At 37.0% G+C, this 18,758-nt stretch overlaps 2 protein-coding genes across 2 annotated transcripts; both read left to right on the top strand.

The window, feature by feature from the left end:
• Nucleotides 1-7,952: 7,952 nt before the first annotated feature.
• LOC138893477 (uncharacterized) lies at nt 7,953-8,495 on the top strand. The gene has a single exon (XM_070178093.1). The coding sequence runs from the start codon at nt 7,953-7,955 to the stop codon at nt 8,493-8,495; it is 543 nt and encodes a 180-aa protein (XP_070034194.1).
• Nucleotides 8,496-15,208: 6,713 nt separating this feature from the next.
• LOC104094536 (CBL-interacting serine/threonine-protein kinase 6-like) lies at nt 15,209-16,724 on the top strand. The gene has a single exon (XM_009600489.4). The coding sequence runs from the start codon at nt 15,209-15,211 to the stop codon at nt 16,484-16,486; it is 1,278 nt and encodes a 425-aa protein (XP_009598784.1). The 3' UTR covers nt 16,487-16,724.
• The last annotated feature ends 2,034 nt before the right edge of the window (nt 16,725-18,758 follow it).

The raw sequence follows: 18,758 nt of genomic DNA, 5'->3' as shown, positions 1-18,758 counted from the left end.
AACAATATACGTATATTTTTATAGAGAGGTCTAAGTGATTCTTGCTCATAGTCTCCCTCTAGATAGTGAACTATGTGGCTAAGCGGCGGAGACACCCTCTAATAAGTGATAGACATTCGACACCACTTGACACAAATTTTTGCTTTATTTATGTACGTAAATAATATCTACTAGATAAATGTATACATACAATGGGCAGTTGCTCGCTTGAAAATGAAGTACATATCAAATTTGGAACACGATGTAAAGCCGTAAGCCACCACATATACCCATAGTACTTGCCAAAGTTCTGCATATGCGCCCCTAATGTGGCTTGAGAGTAGGGGTAGCAAAATCAACCCAAGAAAAGATCACATGTCCAATCCACTCAAATTTAGGGTGAAAATAGCATGGGATAGTCAGGTTTTGGATTGGTATTAGAAAAATAGCAAGCATTGGTACAGTCATTAAAAAATAGCTATTGTTTTATGCGAACATAAAATCTAGACAAAAATACTCTAACTGAAGCATTAAAAATTCTAGCATAATATGTTGGATTATAGAATTTCTGTGTATGAACTTCTAGTATATTTATGTTGGAATTCCAACGCATTATGAAATTCCAGAACATTATGCTAGAATTTTATATGTAAAAATTTCAAACTCCGACATATTATGCTGGTATTTTTCGAATTTTTAAAAATATTTTTGTTCAGATTTTATTTTACATGAAAAAATAGCTAAATTCTGATTATTTTTTAATTTGTGACTAGTTTTCAATTAACAATTATAAATGAATCCATTTCTAAAAACAAATTCCAAATTTGGGTGAATCGGCTATTTTGACCGTCCATTTGACACCACCAACATAAGACTACCAACTATCTATGGCAAGAACCGTCTAAGGATTCTTAGTCAGTACATAACGATTTGCTATCTTTTATTTGAAAAGGAATGTAACTAATGTAAATTCTTGTATAATTGTTTCATTGGAGCAACAGTAAAATTGTTAATATATAATTTATAGGTTATGTGTACGAATTATAAAATCAGTCATGATTAATGCTTGTATCAAGATATATTGTCTATATCACATCCTTTTAGGGTGCGATCCTTCCCAAAATTTTATGTAAACGCGAAATGGTTCATGCAAGTTTAAGTCCTTTCTCCACCACAAATCGGCTGAATAGTTGTATCACACAAGTCACAAGGTGGACCTTGCTTTTCTCTGTAGGTTTTCCTTCACGTTGTCAAATTCTTGTCTTGTGGATACTAAATTCCCAAGTGTAATATTCAATTGTTTGTTTATCTCGACAGTGACTATGGTCCATATACCAGAATTACTTAAATCTTAACACGTACCCCATCTTAAATAACGACTCGTTAGACACTACATTCATTCTTAGGACCGTGACTTCGACAGAATTTATGTTGGTATTTCGTACGTTATATGATTAAGAAACTAGAAATTGTACTAAATGATGTGTCTTTTTGGTGAGTGGCAGCATAAGCTGGAAATTAGAATCTATCTCTTTGGATGGTTGTTAGATTAACATTATGCTTTGGAATAATGATACAATTAGATAAAGGTTATGACTTGTCGCAAAAGGTTACGACCATTAACTACCTGAAAATAGATGTGTCAGACATCCCATTTCGTATATTTAGTGTGATAAACTAGTTAGTAATTAGGTCAAAGCTTAGATTAGTTATGGCTACGTAGAGGTTAAGAGTAACGTTAAAATTATAATTTTCGTATAATTTATAGGGTACGGATTCAAACTATGAAATTAGCACTACTAACGCTTGCGTAAGGGTAAACTGTCTATATCACACCGTTTGATGTATCGCTTTTTTTCGATCCTGCATGAACGTTTTCGTGTATCAGACTGACCTTTTAATTATGAGTGACGAAAATTTTCCAATTTATTTCGTATTTTTTGAATTTTGCAAACAATTGGCTAATAAACCGTCATTAATGTTTTTTCCTGCGTAGGGTTTTTTTTTCTTTTTTTCGGGGGGGGTTTGGGGGGGGGGGGGTGGGGAGGGGGTGGAGAGGGGGAGTTAATTAAATAGCTCCATGAAAATATTGTCCTCGTCATGTCTGAACGTTATAATTTTCCATTTTATTTTCATCCTATTCCTCTCTTCTTTTTACACCGAACAATTAAAACTTCATAGCAATTATAATATTTCGTTTTTTTTTTTTCAAAAAAGAAATATCAATGGACTAAAATTTCTTAAGACCCTGAAAGTTTTGCGTTTAAGTGCACGCAATTGTTTCTTAGGTAAAGTGATAGAGCCACCTTTATCTATAGGGTATCAGTTGATACCCCTTTGTCATAAAATTACATTATGTAATTAAATAACTATTTATATATATATATATATATATATATATTATATGGTGAATCTCCTTGACTTCTTTAATTGTATTTACTTCTTCAAACTTTGATTTTCTTTGGCAAAAGTTTTGGCTCCGAAACTGAGTATGGCATGCATACTAATTAATCTTCCTATAAATAACAAGAAAATAGTGGGAAAGATATAATGGAAAGCCTTCTATGCTTGTGTTAATAAGGGCTCGTATTTTATTTATTTATTTGTGAACCATAAAATTGTTGGAAGAAAATAAATATAGATTATTCTCTCAATTTTTATCAAAGAGGAAAAGGATGGGAATTTTAATTATCAGGAATTGCTTTCTTAAGCATTAAATGATGGAGTTTGAATTGAGTGGCCATTCCTTACTTATCTTAAAGACAGAGATAAGATATATAAAATTGTGAAATGAGAGGAAGTCTTCGTCTGTATCTGTCGCTTATGTTATAAATTCTTTGCCTCCCTATTTTCAACTTTCCAAATTTTGTTTGATGTTACTATATATCATCATTATCTTTTATGTTTCAAAATTATTACAATAAAGTGAAGCACTTCTTTTTCTTTCTATTTTTTCTTTTTATTTGGATATAGGATCTAGGGCAGATTATGCAAGTTAATCAATTTATTATTTTTAAATCGAATTATGTTTATAAATTTTGAAAAAGTTGAAAAGGTATAAGTTTAAGATGGTTGCCTTTTCAACTTGATGTCACCTCCAAGATTCAATCACAGAAGATGTTTCTGGTTGTTTGGTTCAATAAATAGGCAGGACGTGTCAACAATGCTAATAATATACTTTTTCCGAGCAAATTTATGTTATTTTTAATCTGTTTTTAAAAAAAGATCTCTTTTATAAATTAAAAATAATTTAACTTAAACTTTTTAATTTATCCATAATAATAATTTTTTGTAGTTACACAAATATTATGACATGTTTAAGTTTATAAATTTTAAAAATATTCCTTCTTAAGTTATGGGTCCAATCAAATAAGTTTACATAAATAATAAAAAATAGTAATTAATATAATTTGAAGGGGAAAAAATAAAAAGTCGGTTTGTTAGTAATAATATTTTCGAGCTCACATCACATGGCTGATTGATTTCAAGTATATCACTAAAAGATTCCATAATAATTCAAGCTGAGGAAAATAGCTACCCAAGATAGGATTAGGTCATATATATGTTTTTAACACTTCTCATATTTTTTAATTAAAAGATTGTCCATTTACTGCTGCATTAATCTGGGGAATTTCTTTAAATAATAACTTTTCTTATAAACTATTTAAAGATGTAGAAAATGCCAGTATTAATTACAGTGTAGCCAATAGTATAAATATTTGTATTACGAGGATTTATCATGAATTGACAAGCTTTGTGTTGGCTACTAACCTACCGTAAGCTTTTTCCTTTGTTCGGGTTTGGGACTGATAACATGCATGGGAGAGATACAAACTTATTTGAGTTTGAAGCGTTGTTATTGTTATTGCAGTCAGGGGCATATTTACCTTGCTTCGAGAGGTATTTTGTGATGGTGCTTGGTGAATATATATATAAAATAATCAGTAAATTAAAATATTACATATAACTATAATATATAAATTTATTTGTTTACTTCTTTTAAATGTTAATACCATTTAAAAAAACCACGTAGGCTATTGATCGTAGCAAACAGTATAGAACTATAGATCATGCATAAAACAGCGCAAAGCACATGGTATTCTTGTGGTTGTAAAAGCTTGCAAAAGAATACAAACAAACAAATCCTTTTAATAATTTTGTCCACAGTTTAACCTTTGGATTCGATTGGATATTCTCATATTCAGTTAGTACATAGTTTTTTGGTATTTCAGGAAAGCTAACTGTGGGCAGGGGCGGATGTAATGCTTTAACATCAGATCAATTGAATTCATAATTTTTGATGCGGAATAAAAATTTATATATAAAAATTCTTTAAAATTATAAAAATAGTAGATATGAACCCACAACTTTAAAAATATAATTAGTTCAATACTAAATCTTAAAAGTTGAACCTATAAAATTTAAATCTTAAATTCGTCTCTGACCGTGGGCTGCACAGTTCATGAAATCAAGACTACTGGCAGCTGAAGAGTCTTGTAAACCCATGTGAAGCTGTTATTTTCATCACTTAATTCTCTCTTCCTTTTAAATAATTGATGAAACCTTTGCTATTTGAATATGACATTTGAATTCTCTATCCTCCCTTCGTCGGACGGTGCTTTTGTGGAGGATATGCTACGAAAAATTAGGTTTGAAAGCTCTCAAGTCAAGAGCTAATGGTTGCGTGTTCGACAGAACCAATGGCGGAGCGAGTCTATTAGACGTGGGTTCAACCAAACTAATCTATTTCGCTTAGATAATATATTTATATTAAAAAATTTATTAAATATGGATAAATATTTAATTGTGAACCTAATAAAAAAAATGAATTAGGGGTTCCAATTCCATACAAATTCAAAACCCATAACTTCAAATCCTACCTTCGCCATAACTCACCCTCTTTCTAAGCACTGTCTTATTTATACCAAAAGAAAGATATGATTAATTCAGATTTTCTTTCTATTAATTTTCTTTCTATTAATGATGATTAAGATAATTATTGAGCCAACAATATTAAGGGTTAGAAAAAACTTATCGCCTCTGAGTTGCCAATGGTTATTATAGTTTCTCTTAAATTAGGCTACACTTGTGGGGTACATATTTTATGTTCACTAAATCAACTTTGCTAGCTATTACGACCTCTTTGAAAAGATAAAAAAAATTGTGGTTAAAAACAACAAGAAAAGATGAAAGCTACTACCTCCGTTCGAGTTGATGTGAACCTATTTTCTTTTTGGTACGTTCCAAAAAGAATGACCCCTTTTTAAATTTGAAAACATTTTTGCTTAAATTTACAATTCTACCCTTAACGAGAAGCTTTTATAACTACACAAATACTCTGGCCCCTTTTTGAATTGTTTAGGACCACAAATTCCAAAAATCTTCATTTTTTCTTAAACTCCGTGCCCAGTCAAACATATTCACATAAATTGAAATGGAGAGAGTATGTATTATTTTTACGTAAATATAATAGTATGAAATAAGAATACATGTATCAATACTACTTAATTATAGCTGTGTAAAGATAAAGATATTCTTATATAATAGACAATTTATTGTATAGGGTAAAATATGTTATATTAAATGATCGCATGAGAAAGTGACATGTTGAGTCGAAGATAAAGGATAGCTGAAACCGAAGGCAACGATCTCGTCTGTTACCGGAGAGAATGATACTCATAAAGATGAAATAAATGTCTGTCACCCGGTAGCATTTAATGAAAAATATTCTACAAATTTAGTACAATGCTCGTTACAAAGAATATGGCATTCATGCCCACTGTTACACATTCTTCAATGGCCCTCATGATTGATATTAAAGAGGGGCTTGATCCTAGGACCTTGTTCCCTAGGTGCAGTTATAAATAGTGAGCTCTATTATCATTGTAAAGGACACGAATTTTTTGATAAATATACGCTACACTCTGTTCAAAGCTTAATATAATCTTATCTTCTTGTTTTTTGATTTTATTGTTGTTGTACCCGGAATCCCTGCTCCTGGAGCTATAATTTCTGCTATTTCGTCTCCATCTCAAAGCTAAGTATTGCATATTTATATAATTCATCTATTATCTCAGGATCAAATTAATTCACTTGTCTAGAAACCACGTATAAATTCAACTGTATCGTTTTACGGGTAAATAATTTGACGCCCACCATGGAGCCTAGACAGTTGTGCAATTAAGTTGGTCCTTGCCTCTTTTACCAACGTGTTTGATTATTTGTTCTTAGCAAAAAATCATAGAAAATGGCAGATAATGGTGTTAACAACACACATAACCTTGAGGCCCAAGGAGATCAGCCTCAGCACGAGAATTCAATCAGTGATACCCGCAGTGAGGGGAACGAGGCCACACCGGTCCACGACAGGCGGTATCTGCGACATGTTCGGGAAGCGACTCCTAATGATGTGGAAGAAGAGCACGTCATTAAAGCGGTAAGGGTCCTGCAGGAACAACAAGAGGCTATTCTAAGCCATCTCACATGGTAAGATAAGATTATGACGGAGCTGAAACATGCATTATCAGGTGCTTGCAATAACACAAACGGTAGGTCTGGTTCCTCCCGATGCTCCCGCAAATCAAACAACGCAGAGGATCGATAACAACACCCTGAGGGACGAGGTCGGCTTCGATGGGGCCGGGGGGAGCGGATCCGGTCATAACAGCGAAAGTGATCCCTTCAAAAACGAAATCATACGGTTTATGAGGAAAGTGAATGCCCGCATGGACCAAATCCCGGGCGCACCGCCGGTGCTGAAAGGACCGGACACAAAGAAGTACACTCGATTGCCATACAAACCAAACGCGGCATAAGAATTAATCCCGAAGCGGTTTAAAATGCCTGATGTGCCGAAATATGATGAGACTTCGGACCCTTAGGAGAATATCATCACCTATACAACGGCGGTGAAGAGGAACGATTTAGCTCCCCACGAGATTGAATCAGTTTTGCTGAAAAGATTCGGAGAGACTTTCACGAGTGGAGCCTTGACGTGGTATTTGTTGTTGCCCGAGCATTCCATAGATTCCTTCGAGATGCTCGCGGATTCTTTCATTAAGGCCCATGCCGGGGCCAGGAAGGTGCAGGCCCGGAAGGGCAATATATTCAGAATTAATCAAGGAGAGTTCGAGTTGCTGCGGGAATTCGTAACCCGACTCCAGAAGGAGAGGATGTTGCTCCCGACTGTTCCAGATAAATGGGCAGTTGAAGCATTCACCAAGGGTTTGAATCCAAGAAGCTCTTATGCTTCCCGGAAGTTGAAGGAAAGCTTGCTCGATTTCCAAGAGACGACTTGGGCGGATGTTCACAACCGGTACGAGTCAAAGATAAGGATTGAGGATGATCAGCTTGGCTTCCCCTGCGTCGGCTAAAGGTTGGGATTATAATAAAGAGAAGTCAAAAGATGATTTCAACACAGATAAACGATCTTCGAGGAGTCAATTTTTACCCTATGAATGGGCCTAAAGACGCGGAAGAGGTTTTCGGTCGGCAGACAGGTCCGTTACCGATAGAAGAATTGATCGCGGTCGAAACAACAGGTCATTACAAGACAAGGATACGTCGGGTTCTCGAATCCTTCCTGCCCCAGACTTTCAGAATACAACTTTAACGTCAGTATAGTAGAGTTGGTATCGGCTATGAGGAACATTAAAGAAGCACGCTCCCGAAGACGATGAGGTCTGATCCCAGCCAGAGGGATCTTAATTTTTGGTGCGAATACCACGAGACGAATGGTCACCGGACTGGGGACTGGCATCTACGTGAAGAGGTGGCGACATTGCAGAAAAATAGCTATCTCAGGAAATTCTTAAGCGACCGGGCCAAGAATAATTATGGTCACAATCGTGACAACACGAAGCCCTCAAAAGCAGGAGAAGATCCCCCGCGCCTGACGATCAACATGATTTTCGGAGGGGGGGAGGGAGGAGGGGGACGAGATTAACGAGGTTACATTCTCGGCAACAAAAAAGATGAAGGTGTCAGTAACCCACAGCGAGAAATTCCGGGAAGTCGCTGAAGACGATATCACTTTTACGGAGGAAGATGCAGACGGATTGTTGTTACCACACAACGACGCAATAGTAATTTCTTTAAATGTATTAGATTTTAAAATCAAATGTGTTCTGGTGGATCCAGGGAGTTCGGCCAACATTATACAATTGAGCGAATTGGAACAAGCCAAACTTACCGGAAACATCATTCCGGCCACAAAACTCCTTGTCGGGTTCAACCTCGCAAGCGTGATAACCCGAGGAGAGATCATGTTGCCCACAAATGCTGAGGGGGTGATAAAGATGACCCTTTTTGAAGTGGTGGATGGTGATATGGGCTACAACATTATCCTGGGAAGAACGTGGTTGCACAATATGAAGTTTGTACCATCAACGAATCATCAGTTTCTGAAATTCCCAACTCCCGAGGGGATTAAACAGATAAAAGGCGATCAACCAGTGATAAGGGAGATGAATGCGATTTCGGTCTCCAGTAGCAAAGGGAAGGAGCATGCGGCATAGCAATTACAGGAACCGGCGCCTGCTCCCGAATCAAGTGAAGTCAACCAGGGGGAAGAGGCGTCGGAATCTTATCAGGTGCCAAGATATTTCCGGGTACCAGAAGAAACGGACGCAACGAAGTCCACAACGGAAGAGCTTAAGCAAGACGCATTGTTCGAAAAGTTCTTGGAGAGGAAATTCTGTTTGGGGACAGGATTGCACCCCGACCTCGGGTCTGGGTTTATTGAATTTCTTAAATTTAATGCTGATTGTTTCGCGTGGTCGCATGCTGATATGACAGGTATCCCAACGGAAGTGGCCGTAAAAAAGCTAAGCTTGGATCCTAACATCCCTCCGGTAAAGAAATATCGTATTGCCAAGGCTAGAAATAAATTCGTCAAATAGAAGGTAACTCGCCTACTTGATATCGGTTCGATCCAAGAGGTAAAGTATCCGGACTGGCTAGCTAACGTTGTAGTAGTTCCTAAGAAGAACAATAAATTTCGCATGTGCGTAGACTATAAGGACTTGAATAAGGCGTGCCCAAAAGACTCGTTCCCACTGTCAAACATCGATCAGATGATTGATGCAATAGCCGGACACGAGTAAATGAGTTTTCTCGATACTTACCCCGGGTACAACCAAATTAAGATGAACCCATAGGATCAGGAAAAAACTTCGTTCATAACAACTTTCGGCACATACTGCTATACTGTGATGCCCTTCGAGCTAAAGAACATTGGAGCCACTTATCAGCGGCTCGTAAACAAGATGATTGAAAAACAGATAGGGAAAAATCATGGAATAACTTATAGATGATATGTTTGTTAAGTCTTTGAACGCATGTGATCATCTTAAACACTTATAATAAACTTTTGACATCCTAAAGAAGCATAACATGAAGCTTAACCCCGAGAAGTGCACGTTCGGGGTCAGCTCCGGCAAGTTTCTAGGATTTCTGGTGTCACAAAGGGAGATTGAGGTTAACCTCTATAAATTCAAAGCCATTGAAGACATCCTGGACCAGCTATCAAGCGTAAAAGAGGTTCAAAGGCTCACAGAGATATTAGCCGCTTTGAGCAGGTTCATTTCCCGATCATCAAAGCCGTAGAAAGGTGAAAAATTGTTAATCTACCTAGCAGTCTCAGAGTAGTGGTAAGCGTCGTTTTTGTCCATGAGGATGAAGGTACACAATTTCCCATTTATTACGTTAGTAGAATTTTAACGGGAGCGGAAACTCGCTACCCGCATTTGGAGAAGTTGGCCTTAGCTCTCATAGTCGTCGCTTGAAAGCTAAGGCCATACTTTCAATGTCACATGATAGCTATGGTGACCACCATTCCCCTGCAGAATATACTTGATAAGCCCGACTTTCGGGTAGGCTGGCCAAATGGGCCGTCGAAATGAGTGAATTTGACATAGAATATAAACCTAAGACTGCGATTAAGTCATAAGTTTTGACCGAATTTGTGGTCGATTTCAATCCGGGATTGCTGCCTCTAGCAACCAAAGAAGCAGTGATGGTATCAGAATTGACATCAGGAGTTTAGACCCTATTTAAGGACGGAGCTTCCAACGTAAAAGGGTCTGGGCTTGGCATAGTATTAACCACGCCTTCAAGAGAAACCCTAAGGCAGGCCATAAGAACGATCCCTTTGAAATCAAATGTGACTCCTAGCTGGTGGTAAATCAGGTCTACGGGATCTTCGAAGCCAAAGACGAGCGCATGCAATAATACGTAATAAAGTTTCAGGCTCTGCTTGCTCGATTCCGGGAGTGGTCAATTACGCATTTCCCGAGGGAAGAAAACTCGAAAGTAGATGAATTAGCTAACCTTGGCTCATCAACAGATATGAAGGGATCGGATTCGGTACGGTAGTACAACTTATGCACTCGGTTCTGGACGCAGATAGTTACTACTTGGTAAACATGACTAATTTGATGTGGGGCTGGAGGAGTGAGATCATTGATTATCTCGAGCATGAGAAGTTGCCTGAAAATCCCTTAGCATCCTAGGCGTTGCACGCTAAAGCAGCACGATATAGCTTCAAAGGAGGCCAATTGTACAGGAAATCTTTCCAAGGCCCTCTGGACCGATGCTTGGGAGCCTCCAAAGCTTATTATGTTATGCGGGAAGTCCACGAAGGAATATGAGGAAATCATTCGGGTGCAGATTCCCTAGTACTAAAGTTGGTAACGGAAGGATACTACTAGCCCCGAATGGAACAAGACGCCAAAACTTTTGTTCAAAAACGCGATAAGTGTCAACGCTACGCACCATTGGTACATCAACCAGCTAAACCATTGCACTCAGTTTTGTCTCCATGGTCGTTCATGAAGTGGGGAATGGATATCGTCGGACCACTGCCGTCGGACCCTGGTAAGGCAAGGTTTCTTTTGATTTTAACTGACTATTTTTCTAAATGGGTTGAGGCGGGTCCTTATCAGAAGATCGGTGAACGTGAAGTGGTGGATTTCTTGTAGGAGAACATAATTTGCAGATTTGGGATAACCAAAGAGATAGCGTGCGACAACGGGCCACAATTTATAGTCGCAAAGGTCACGAAGTTCCTTGAAGACTTGAAAATCAAAAGGATCGCATTTTCGCCCTATCATCCGAGCGCAAATGGTCAAGCAGAGTCAACGAACAAAGTGATTATACAAAATCTCAAAAAAAGATTGAAAGCAGTAAACACAGATGGACCGAAGAACTGCCCGGAGTACTATGGGCATACCGAACAACGGCCAAATCGAGCATAGGAGAGACTCCTTTCTCCCTTGTGTACAAAGCAGAAGCCTTGATCCCGGTGGAAGTAGGGGAGCCTACCTTTAGATACTTCCAGGCGAAGAAGAAGCAAACAACGAAGCAATGTTAGTTAATTTGGAGTTGCTCGATGAGAGCAAAGAGTTGGCGCATATAAGGATGGCAGCTCAAAAGTAGAGAATAAAGAGATATTATAATCGAAGAACCAACCTCCGTTATTTCAAAGTGGGAGATTTGGTTCTAAGAAAAGTTACTCAAAACACCCGAGAACTCAATGCAGGGAAGCTAGGCCCCGAGAAGAACCACTTGCACCCGAAGCAGGCCTAGAGACACATGTTCGGGTAAACGCCTCCTGAAGTAGCCTCGCCGCATCAGCAGGATCAACCAAAACGTCCTCCTCGGGGACGATAACCGAGCCCTAGGGTAGACCTGTATTCAATAGGAAAGAAGAATCAAACAACTTCCTTATGAGAAAAGGTAAAAACAAGATGAGTTCAACTTATCATGATTTTTGGCCTTCCACCCGTATTTCAGGGACAACTCTTTCCACGTGCGGGTTTCGGCCGTAGTAACGACCAAAATTTTCAAAACCCATTGGTCCAAGCCCTCAACCCTAGGGGGAACCCACCGAGTCGTTGATACAGGTAAAGGAAGAAAAGTTAATAATGATAAGGAATGATATTTACTAGAAGAAGAAACAAACGATAGACTTACAAGTGCAGTTCCATAATTCTAGGGAAGCCGGAGCCGAGGCCGGAATGATGTCATAGGTGGCGACTGAAACAAACCGTTCCATCCATCCACGGTCGTTATCATCATCCATGCTGGATAGCAATACATGGTGGCCTTGTTTGCTGAAGTTAATCATTCCCCCACGGAAGATCTTGGGGGAAGAGGTTCATCACGTGAGTTAGGGATAGCTCCTCTCCTGTTTCTTGGCACAGGCATCGAAAACAAGCAGTCGTCCTCCACACAGAAGGAATCGCTTGTTCCAAACACACCTGGTAGCGGAGGCAGAACTCCACAATGACGGAGTCAAGATCTCCACTCAGAGAAAATGCTCCCAAAGTGAAGGAATACGTATAGAAATACGTGAAACCCTTCTTGGGTAAAGTTACCCGCTCCGCCATATCAGGAGTGATAATGTCTAAATCCTAGCAATGTCAATCTTCCTTTATAGCAGGAATACTGGAAGGACAGATAGAACAAGGGTATCTGCTAACGGCCCATGTACAAGGGTTAGCAGAAGAAATTTCTCTTCGAAGTCTTTAGTTGTGACGAGACTTCTGGGAATGATGGTACTTACCGTAGGAGGAGAAGCCTCATCGTCTTTGCCTTTGTTCTTTGAGGAGTTAAGGTTTTAAGAAGAAGAAGTCATTCTATGTTAGAGAAGAAGGAAATGTTTTTCTCTAATGAAAGAAAGGTTGAAGAACATAGTACGAGTTGAATGAATAGAGTGTGAGAGAGTTTGAAGAATTATGAGGTGTGAATGAAGGAGCTTGATGCGTATAAGTGAAGAAATAGGCGGCTAAAATCGTGGTCATACTTACCTCGATAACCGGCAAAACTAATGCTAAATCATGGGATGACGCTTGTTCGGGGCATTAAATGCGGAGAGACGTGCATCTAATCAACCGTCAGAAACTTTTCAGAGGGGGCCAGTAAATTTTCCGCCAAAAAGAATGTTTCTACCAACTTCCCGGTGACACAAAGTTATGCCACCGGAAAGCAAGGGGACTATCTGTATGGGGTAAAATATGTTATATTAAATGATCGCATGAGAAAGTGACATGTTGAGTCGAAGATAAAGGATAGCTGAAACCGAAGGCAACGATCTCGTCTGTTACCGGAGAGAATGATACTCATAAAGATAAAATAAATGTCTGTCACCCGGTAGCATTTAATGGAAAATATTCTACAAATTTAGTACAATGCTCGTTACAAAAGAATATGGCATTCATGCCACCGTTACACATTATTCAATGGCCCTCATAATTGACATTAAAGAGGGACTTGATCCTAGGACCTTGTTCCCTGTGTGCAGCTATAAATAGTGAGCTTTATTATCATTGTAAAGGACACAATTAATTTTGTACACCAAAAACCTGTTAAATCTTAATTCTAGGACAAAAGAAAATTTATTCGTAGCTGATATTTATAACTTTGTGACGTATGTAAGCTCGAGCATTAAACAATAGTTGAATGATGTTATTCACAATTTGGTTTGTAAATCCTAAAGTTATATTCTTGGGTATGTTGTAATAACTTAAAAGTAAATATTACAGGCAGGGCAGTGCGTAATATAGTATTTAGTATGCAGTATTTGATATGGTATTTAGTTTAATTTTTTTTTTAAAATGGTATTAGATATTGTAGTTAGTATTTAAAAATATTGATACTATACCGAAATATAGACTAAAGTCTAAAGTTACACAATGCACATATTAGTGATTATAACATACTAAGTTACACAATACTTTTTTTGGCATTTATATTGAAGTTGGTAGTCCTTATTATACTGTCTAAGTTCAGCAACTAACTTTTAACAAGTAACAAAATATTTTTAATAATCAAATTTATTCTGTTATGTATCTTTTTTCTCTCTATATATATTGATTTTGGACAAAGATTTTATAATAGTTAGGTGAGCTTAGAATATTTTTATATTTATATTTATGAGTATCTTATTTAGTGAGAATATTACAATATGTCGTTGTACGCATTAGTTAATATTCAAGCCGAACAAATCGATTTTATCATATCGAACAAACTGAAATCGAAAGGAAAAAAGGCCGAACCATATAGAATTTAATTATGCACAATATTAGTATTTTAAGAAAGCAAATACCTAAAATATACTCCCTCCGTTTCAATTTATGTGAACATATTTTTTTTTAGCCTGTGCCAAAAAGAATGACCACTTTTTTTATTTGGAAATAATTTACCTGTATGCAATGATTTATAGTCACACAAAATATATGTGCTTCATTTTACACCACAAATTTAAAAGTCTTTTCTCTTTTCTTAAACTCCATACCCAATTAAATAGGTTCACATAAATTAAAATAGAAAAAATAAAATAAAAATATCTAAATATCATACCGTATCGATTGACGAACAACCTAATTACAAGGTGCTTCCGGGACATCTGATAAAAAAGTATAGAATGGAGTATATATTATAGGGACAAAATGGTCATTGAAATTCCAAAGAGTCGGTTACAAAAATACAAACTCGTTCGCTTCAATGATAAAACCAGACCAACTGATTACAAGGTGTTCAACACACGTGTCAGATTCTTATTGCCAACTAGATCAAGCAGATTTGTATACACCCATGAAAACACGCCACGTGTCAAACCAGAAAACACCTCACGCTGGCTGCTAAAAAGACATTATTACCCTTAAACCAGCTATAAATTCATGTCCATAACCTCAATTCTAGAGAAATTACATTAACCAAATACACAGAATCTTCAATATTCTGCAAACCCTAAAAAAAATCCCAATTTCTTTCCAATTTTTGGAGAGTGAAATCCTATTTAGGGAATGCAGAGAGATGATAAGAAAATCCCCATTTTCTGATACCCTTTTAGGAGGCTGTAAGCCCCAAATTTCCCTCGCCGGCGGCCGGAATTGCCACCGGAAACACGTCAATCTTTTTTCTGAAGGTTCTTGAACCCACCCACCCAGCCCCCATATATATCCCTCAATCTTTTTTTGAAAAAACAAACACCCTTTTCAGTCTTGAGTCAGAAAAGTTGCTCAAAAAACAATCTTTTTTGCAAAACTAACACCCTTTTCAACCTTGTGTTCAAAAAGCAGGTCTTTTTTGCAAAAGCTGACACCCTTTTCAACCTTGTGTTCAAAAATTAGGTCTTTTTCGCAAAACAATAAATACCCTTTTCAATATTTGCTTCAAAAAAGCAATCTTTTTAGCAAAAACAAACATCCTTTTCAGTCTTTTTCTAATGGGGCCAGAAGAAAAGAATGGAGTTTTGTACGGAAAATACGAGCTGGGACGAATTTTGGGTCAAGGAACTTTTGCAAAAGTGTACCATTCGCGTAACGTGGTAACAGGGGGAAATATAGCCATGAAAGTAGTAGGGAAAGAAAAGGTGATAAAAGTAGGAATGATGGAGCAAATCAAACGAGAAATCTCCGTTATGAAAATGGTGAAACACCCAAATATAGTTGAGCTTCACGAGGTTATGGCGAGTAAATCAAAGATTTACTTCGCCATGGAATTTGTTAAAGGCGGTGAATTGTTCGCGAAGGTTGCCAAAGGGAGGTTAAGGGAAGATATAGCACGTGGCTATTTTCAGCAATTGATTTCGGCTATTGATTTTTGTCATAGCCGTGGAGTTTATCATAGGGATTTAAAGCCTGAAAATTTGTTATTAGATGAAGAAGGTAATCTTAAGGTAACTGATTTTGGGCTTAGCGCGTTTTCGGATCATTTAAGGCAAGATGGTTTGTTACATACAACATGTGGTACCCCTGCTTATGTTGCACCTGAAGTTATTGGTAAAAATGGCTATAATGGTGCAACAGCTGATATTTGGTCATGTGGTGTAATTCTTTATGTGCTTATAGCTGGTTTTTTACCATTTCAAGATGAGAATATTATGGTTATGTATAAGAAAATTCATAGTGGTGCTTTTAAGTGTCCACCGTGGTTTTCATCAGATGCAAGAAAGTTGATAACAAGAATGTTGGATCCGAATCCGGGTACTAGAATTACTGCTTCAAAGATTATGGATTCCTCTTGGTTTAAAAAATCTGTGCCAAAGATATTGAAGACTAAAGAGGAAGAAGAATTTGGCGTAGGAAAGGCGAAAACTATTGAGTCTTTAAATGCTTTTCATATCATATCTTTATCGGAGGGGTTCGATTTGTCACCTTTGTTTGAGGAAAAGAAGAAGATGGAGAAGGAACAATTGAGGTTTGCAACAACAAAGCCAGCTAGTAGTGTGATATCAAAGCTAGAGGAAGTGGCGAAGACGACGAAATTCAGTTTAAAGAGGAGTGATTCTAGTGTTAGATTGCAAGGGCAAGAGATTGGGAGAAAAGGGAAGTTAGGAATTGCTGCTGATATATTTGCTGTGACATCTTCATTTTTGGTTGTGGAAGTGAAGAAAGCAAGTGGTGATACATTGGAGTACAACCAGTTTTGCAGCAAAGAGCTTAGGCCAGCTCTTAAGGATATTCTTTGGACATCAGCACCTGAGAATTCAACTCTTGCTTGAGTTACTAGAAGCTATAGATTCATGTGTTAGAGGATTGAATTTGTTTAGTTTTGTTCTTGTTCTTGTTTTTAGATGTGTTTATTGATATTGAGACTGAATTTGAATTATGTGTCTTGAAATGAAACTAGGCTGAATTTGTTTAGTTTTGTTCTTGTTCTTGTTTTTAGATGTGTTTATTGATATTGAGACTGAATTTGAAGTATGTCTCTTGAAATGAAACTAGGCTTCTGATGTTGCATCTTTTGATAGTTCCTTTATTCTGTTTTCTTGAAAATGTTTGTTTGTTTTTGTGTTTGCCGTGAAATCACCGCTTACACCTATTTTAGGATAGATTGCTTACATCACACTTTTTAGGGTGCGCTACTTCCCGGGATCCTGCATAAATATGAGATACTTTGTGCATCTTTTTAGTAAAGGTTGTAAGTATGTTTGCAGCTTGCAAAAATAGGATTGGCCTTCTTTGAGAATTGGGTGCATATATCTTCATTTTTTAACCACCACAAAAAAGATGTTATTTTAATATAATATAAACTGATCTCTTCTTTGGTAGGCTATGGCCGGATAATTGAATAGTGTACCTTATCCCCTTTTCACTACTTGGCTATTTTGGATTGTATGATTTTGAAGAATGACTCTTTTCAATTTGATTGTAAGATGAAAGGAACTCCTGATTGAAAGAAAATGAATGAATGTCGGTCTTCTGACGTTTCACCATTGGGGTGATGTAGCCCCACGTTTTGGACAGAAATGGAGTCAGAATTTTAGAATGATGATTTTAAGTGTTAATAGTTAAGTTTTAAATTTAATATTTATATTTATTTAATAATTTTTTAATATTATAACCTTGTGTCAGGACTTATGGACCGAGGGACAGTCTCAGATAGACAGTTTCTATGGGGCGTAGGCCTCCCAAAAAGGCAATATAGGCGGGCAAAGGTTTTCACCGGACAGAGATTGGCCCTCGAGTGCAAAGACAGAAGGGAGCTTGACTGCTTTTTCTCCTATTTACTACGGCGATGAAGAATCAAATTATCACTATATTTATTCCTTTTTTCTACTTCTTCTTAGGGTTGTGGGTTTTTCTACCAATTGGGGCTCTCCCTTCACTTCCAATAGACATGCTAAAGCCCCGAACCATAGCGTACTTAGTACTAGTGCCACAAAGATGTTTTTAGATCTCGCATTGAAAATCTTCCTTCTTTTGCATTATTTGTTGGAATAAACAATACATATATGATCAAATTATATTATTTAAGTTAAAACCTACTGATTCGGTAACTAGGCTTCTAGTCCCGCCTAGTGGCAGAGCCACATTGAAGCAAGGGGTGTCAAGCGATGTCCCTTCGCCGGAAAAATTACACTATTTTGCTAGATAATTTTTAAAATTTTATGTATATTTATTATACGTTGATTTCCTTTGATTTTTCGATGTATCTAATTATTTATATTTTGACACCCCTTAATAAAAATTTTGGATCCGTCACTGACCCCGCCCGTGATGAATGAGTTAGATGCATGTATGGTTTGAAACTTGATTATGTCAATTAGCAAACCAAAAGTTATGGAACTTAAAGTGTGGGTTTTTGTTGAAATGAAATGAATTTTAATCTTTTTATTCATTATTTATTGTGGGGCCTATCTTGTAGTAGTTCTAATAGGAGTCCTCCACATGATTAGTCACAAGATCCCTTTACCCCAAAGTATGCTTATTCAGAACAATTATTACATCGTATTGTCTATGAACTAGAAAATCAAGATGGATACGTTAATCATTTTCGTAAGACTTAAAAAATGTGTATTAAATATAATAATAATAATAAGGTAAATAATTGTAAGGACGGTAGTATATACAGACACTAACTCCAAATATAGTGATATTTTAAGATTCTAGGTGACCAATTCTTTAAATAAAATGTATAATTAGACAAGTTTGTAATCTTTAAATACAACATATTTAAATACATCTTTGAGATATCATTTGAGTGAAAAGACAGTAGCACACTTCCATGTGGATTTCACAAGAATGCTAGGTAGAATTCGTGATTATTAAAATACTAATAATGACTCAATTATATATTTAAGTTGAACAATCCTATACTAGCTACCATTTATTATGGATCTGAATATATTTGGATTATTTTTTTAAATCTAGAAGTCGGACATGACAAGAGCAGATTGCAATTTGTCAAACCTCTCTAGAACAATCATGTTTGTCCCGATATTTTTTTTCCGTTACAGTGAAATTGTTGTTATAAAAGATGGTTGTTATAGA

Source organism: Nicotiana tomentosiformis, chromosome 6, assembly GCF_000390325.3.
Source record: "Nicotiana tomentosiformis chromosome 6, ASM39032v3, whole genome shotgun sequence".
NCBI lineage: Eukaryota > Viridiplantae > Streptophyta > Magnoliopsida > Solanales > Solanaceae > Nicotiana > Nicotiana tomentosiformis.
The sequence above is the reverse complement of the archived record's forward strand: the minus strand, read 5'-3'. Positions and strand labels throughout refer to the sequence as shown.

What these genes read in the sequence shown, in the direction of transcription:
- LOC138893477 (XM_070178093.1), top strand. Translation starts at nt 7,953, where the DNA reads ATGAAGGTGTCAGTAACCCACAGCGAGAAATTCCGGGAAGTCGCTGAA.
- LOC104094536 (XM_009600489.4), top strand. Translation starts at nt 15,209, where the DNA reads ATGGGGCCAGAAGAAAAGAATGGAGTTTTGTACGGAAAATACGAGCTG.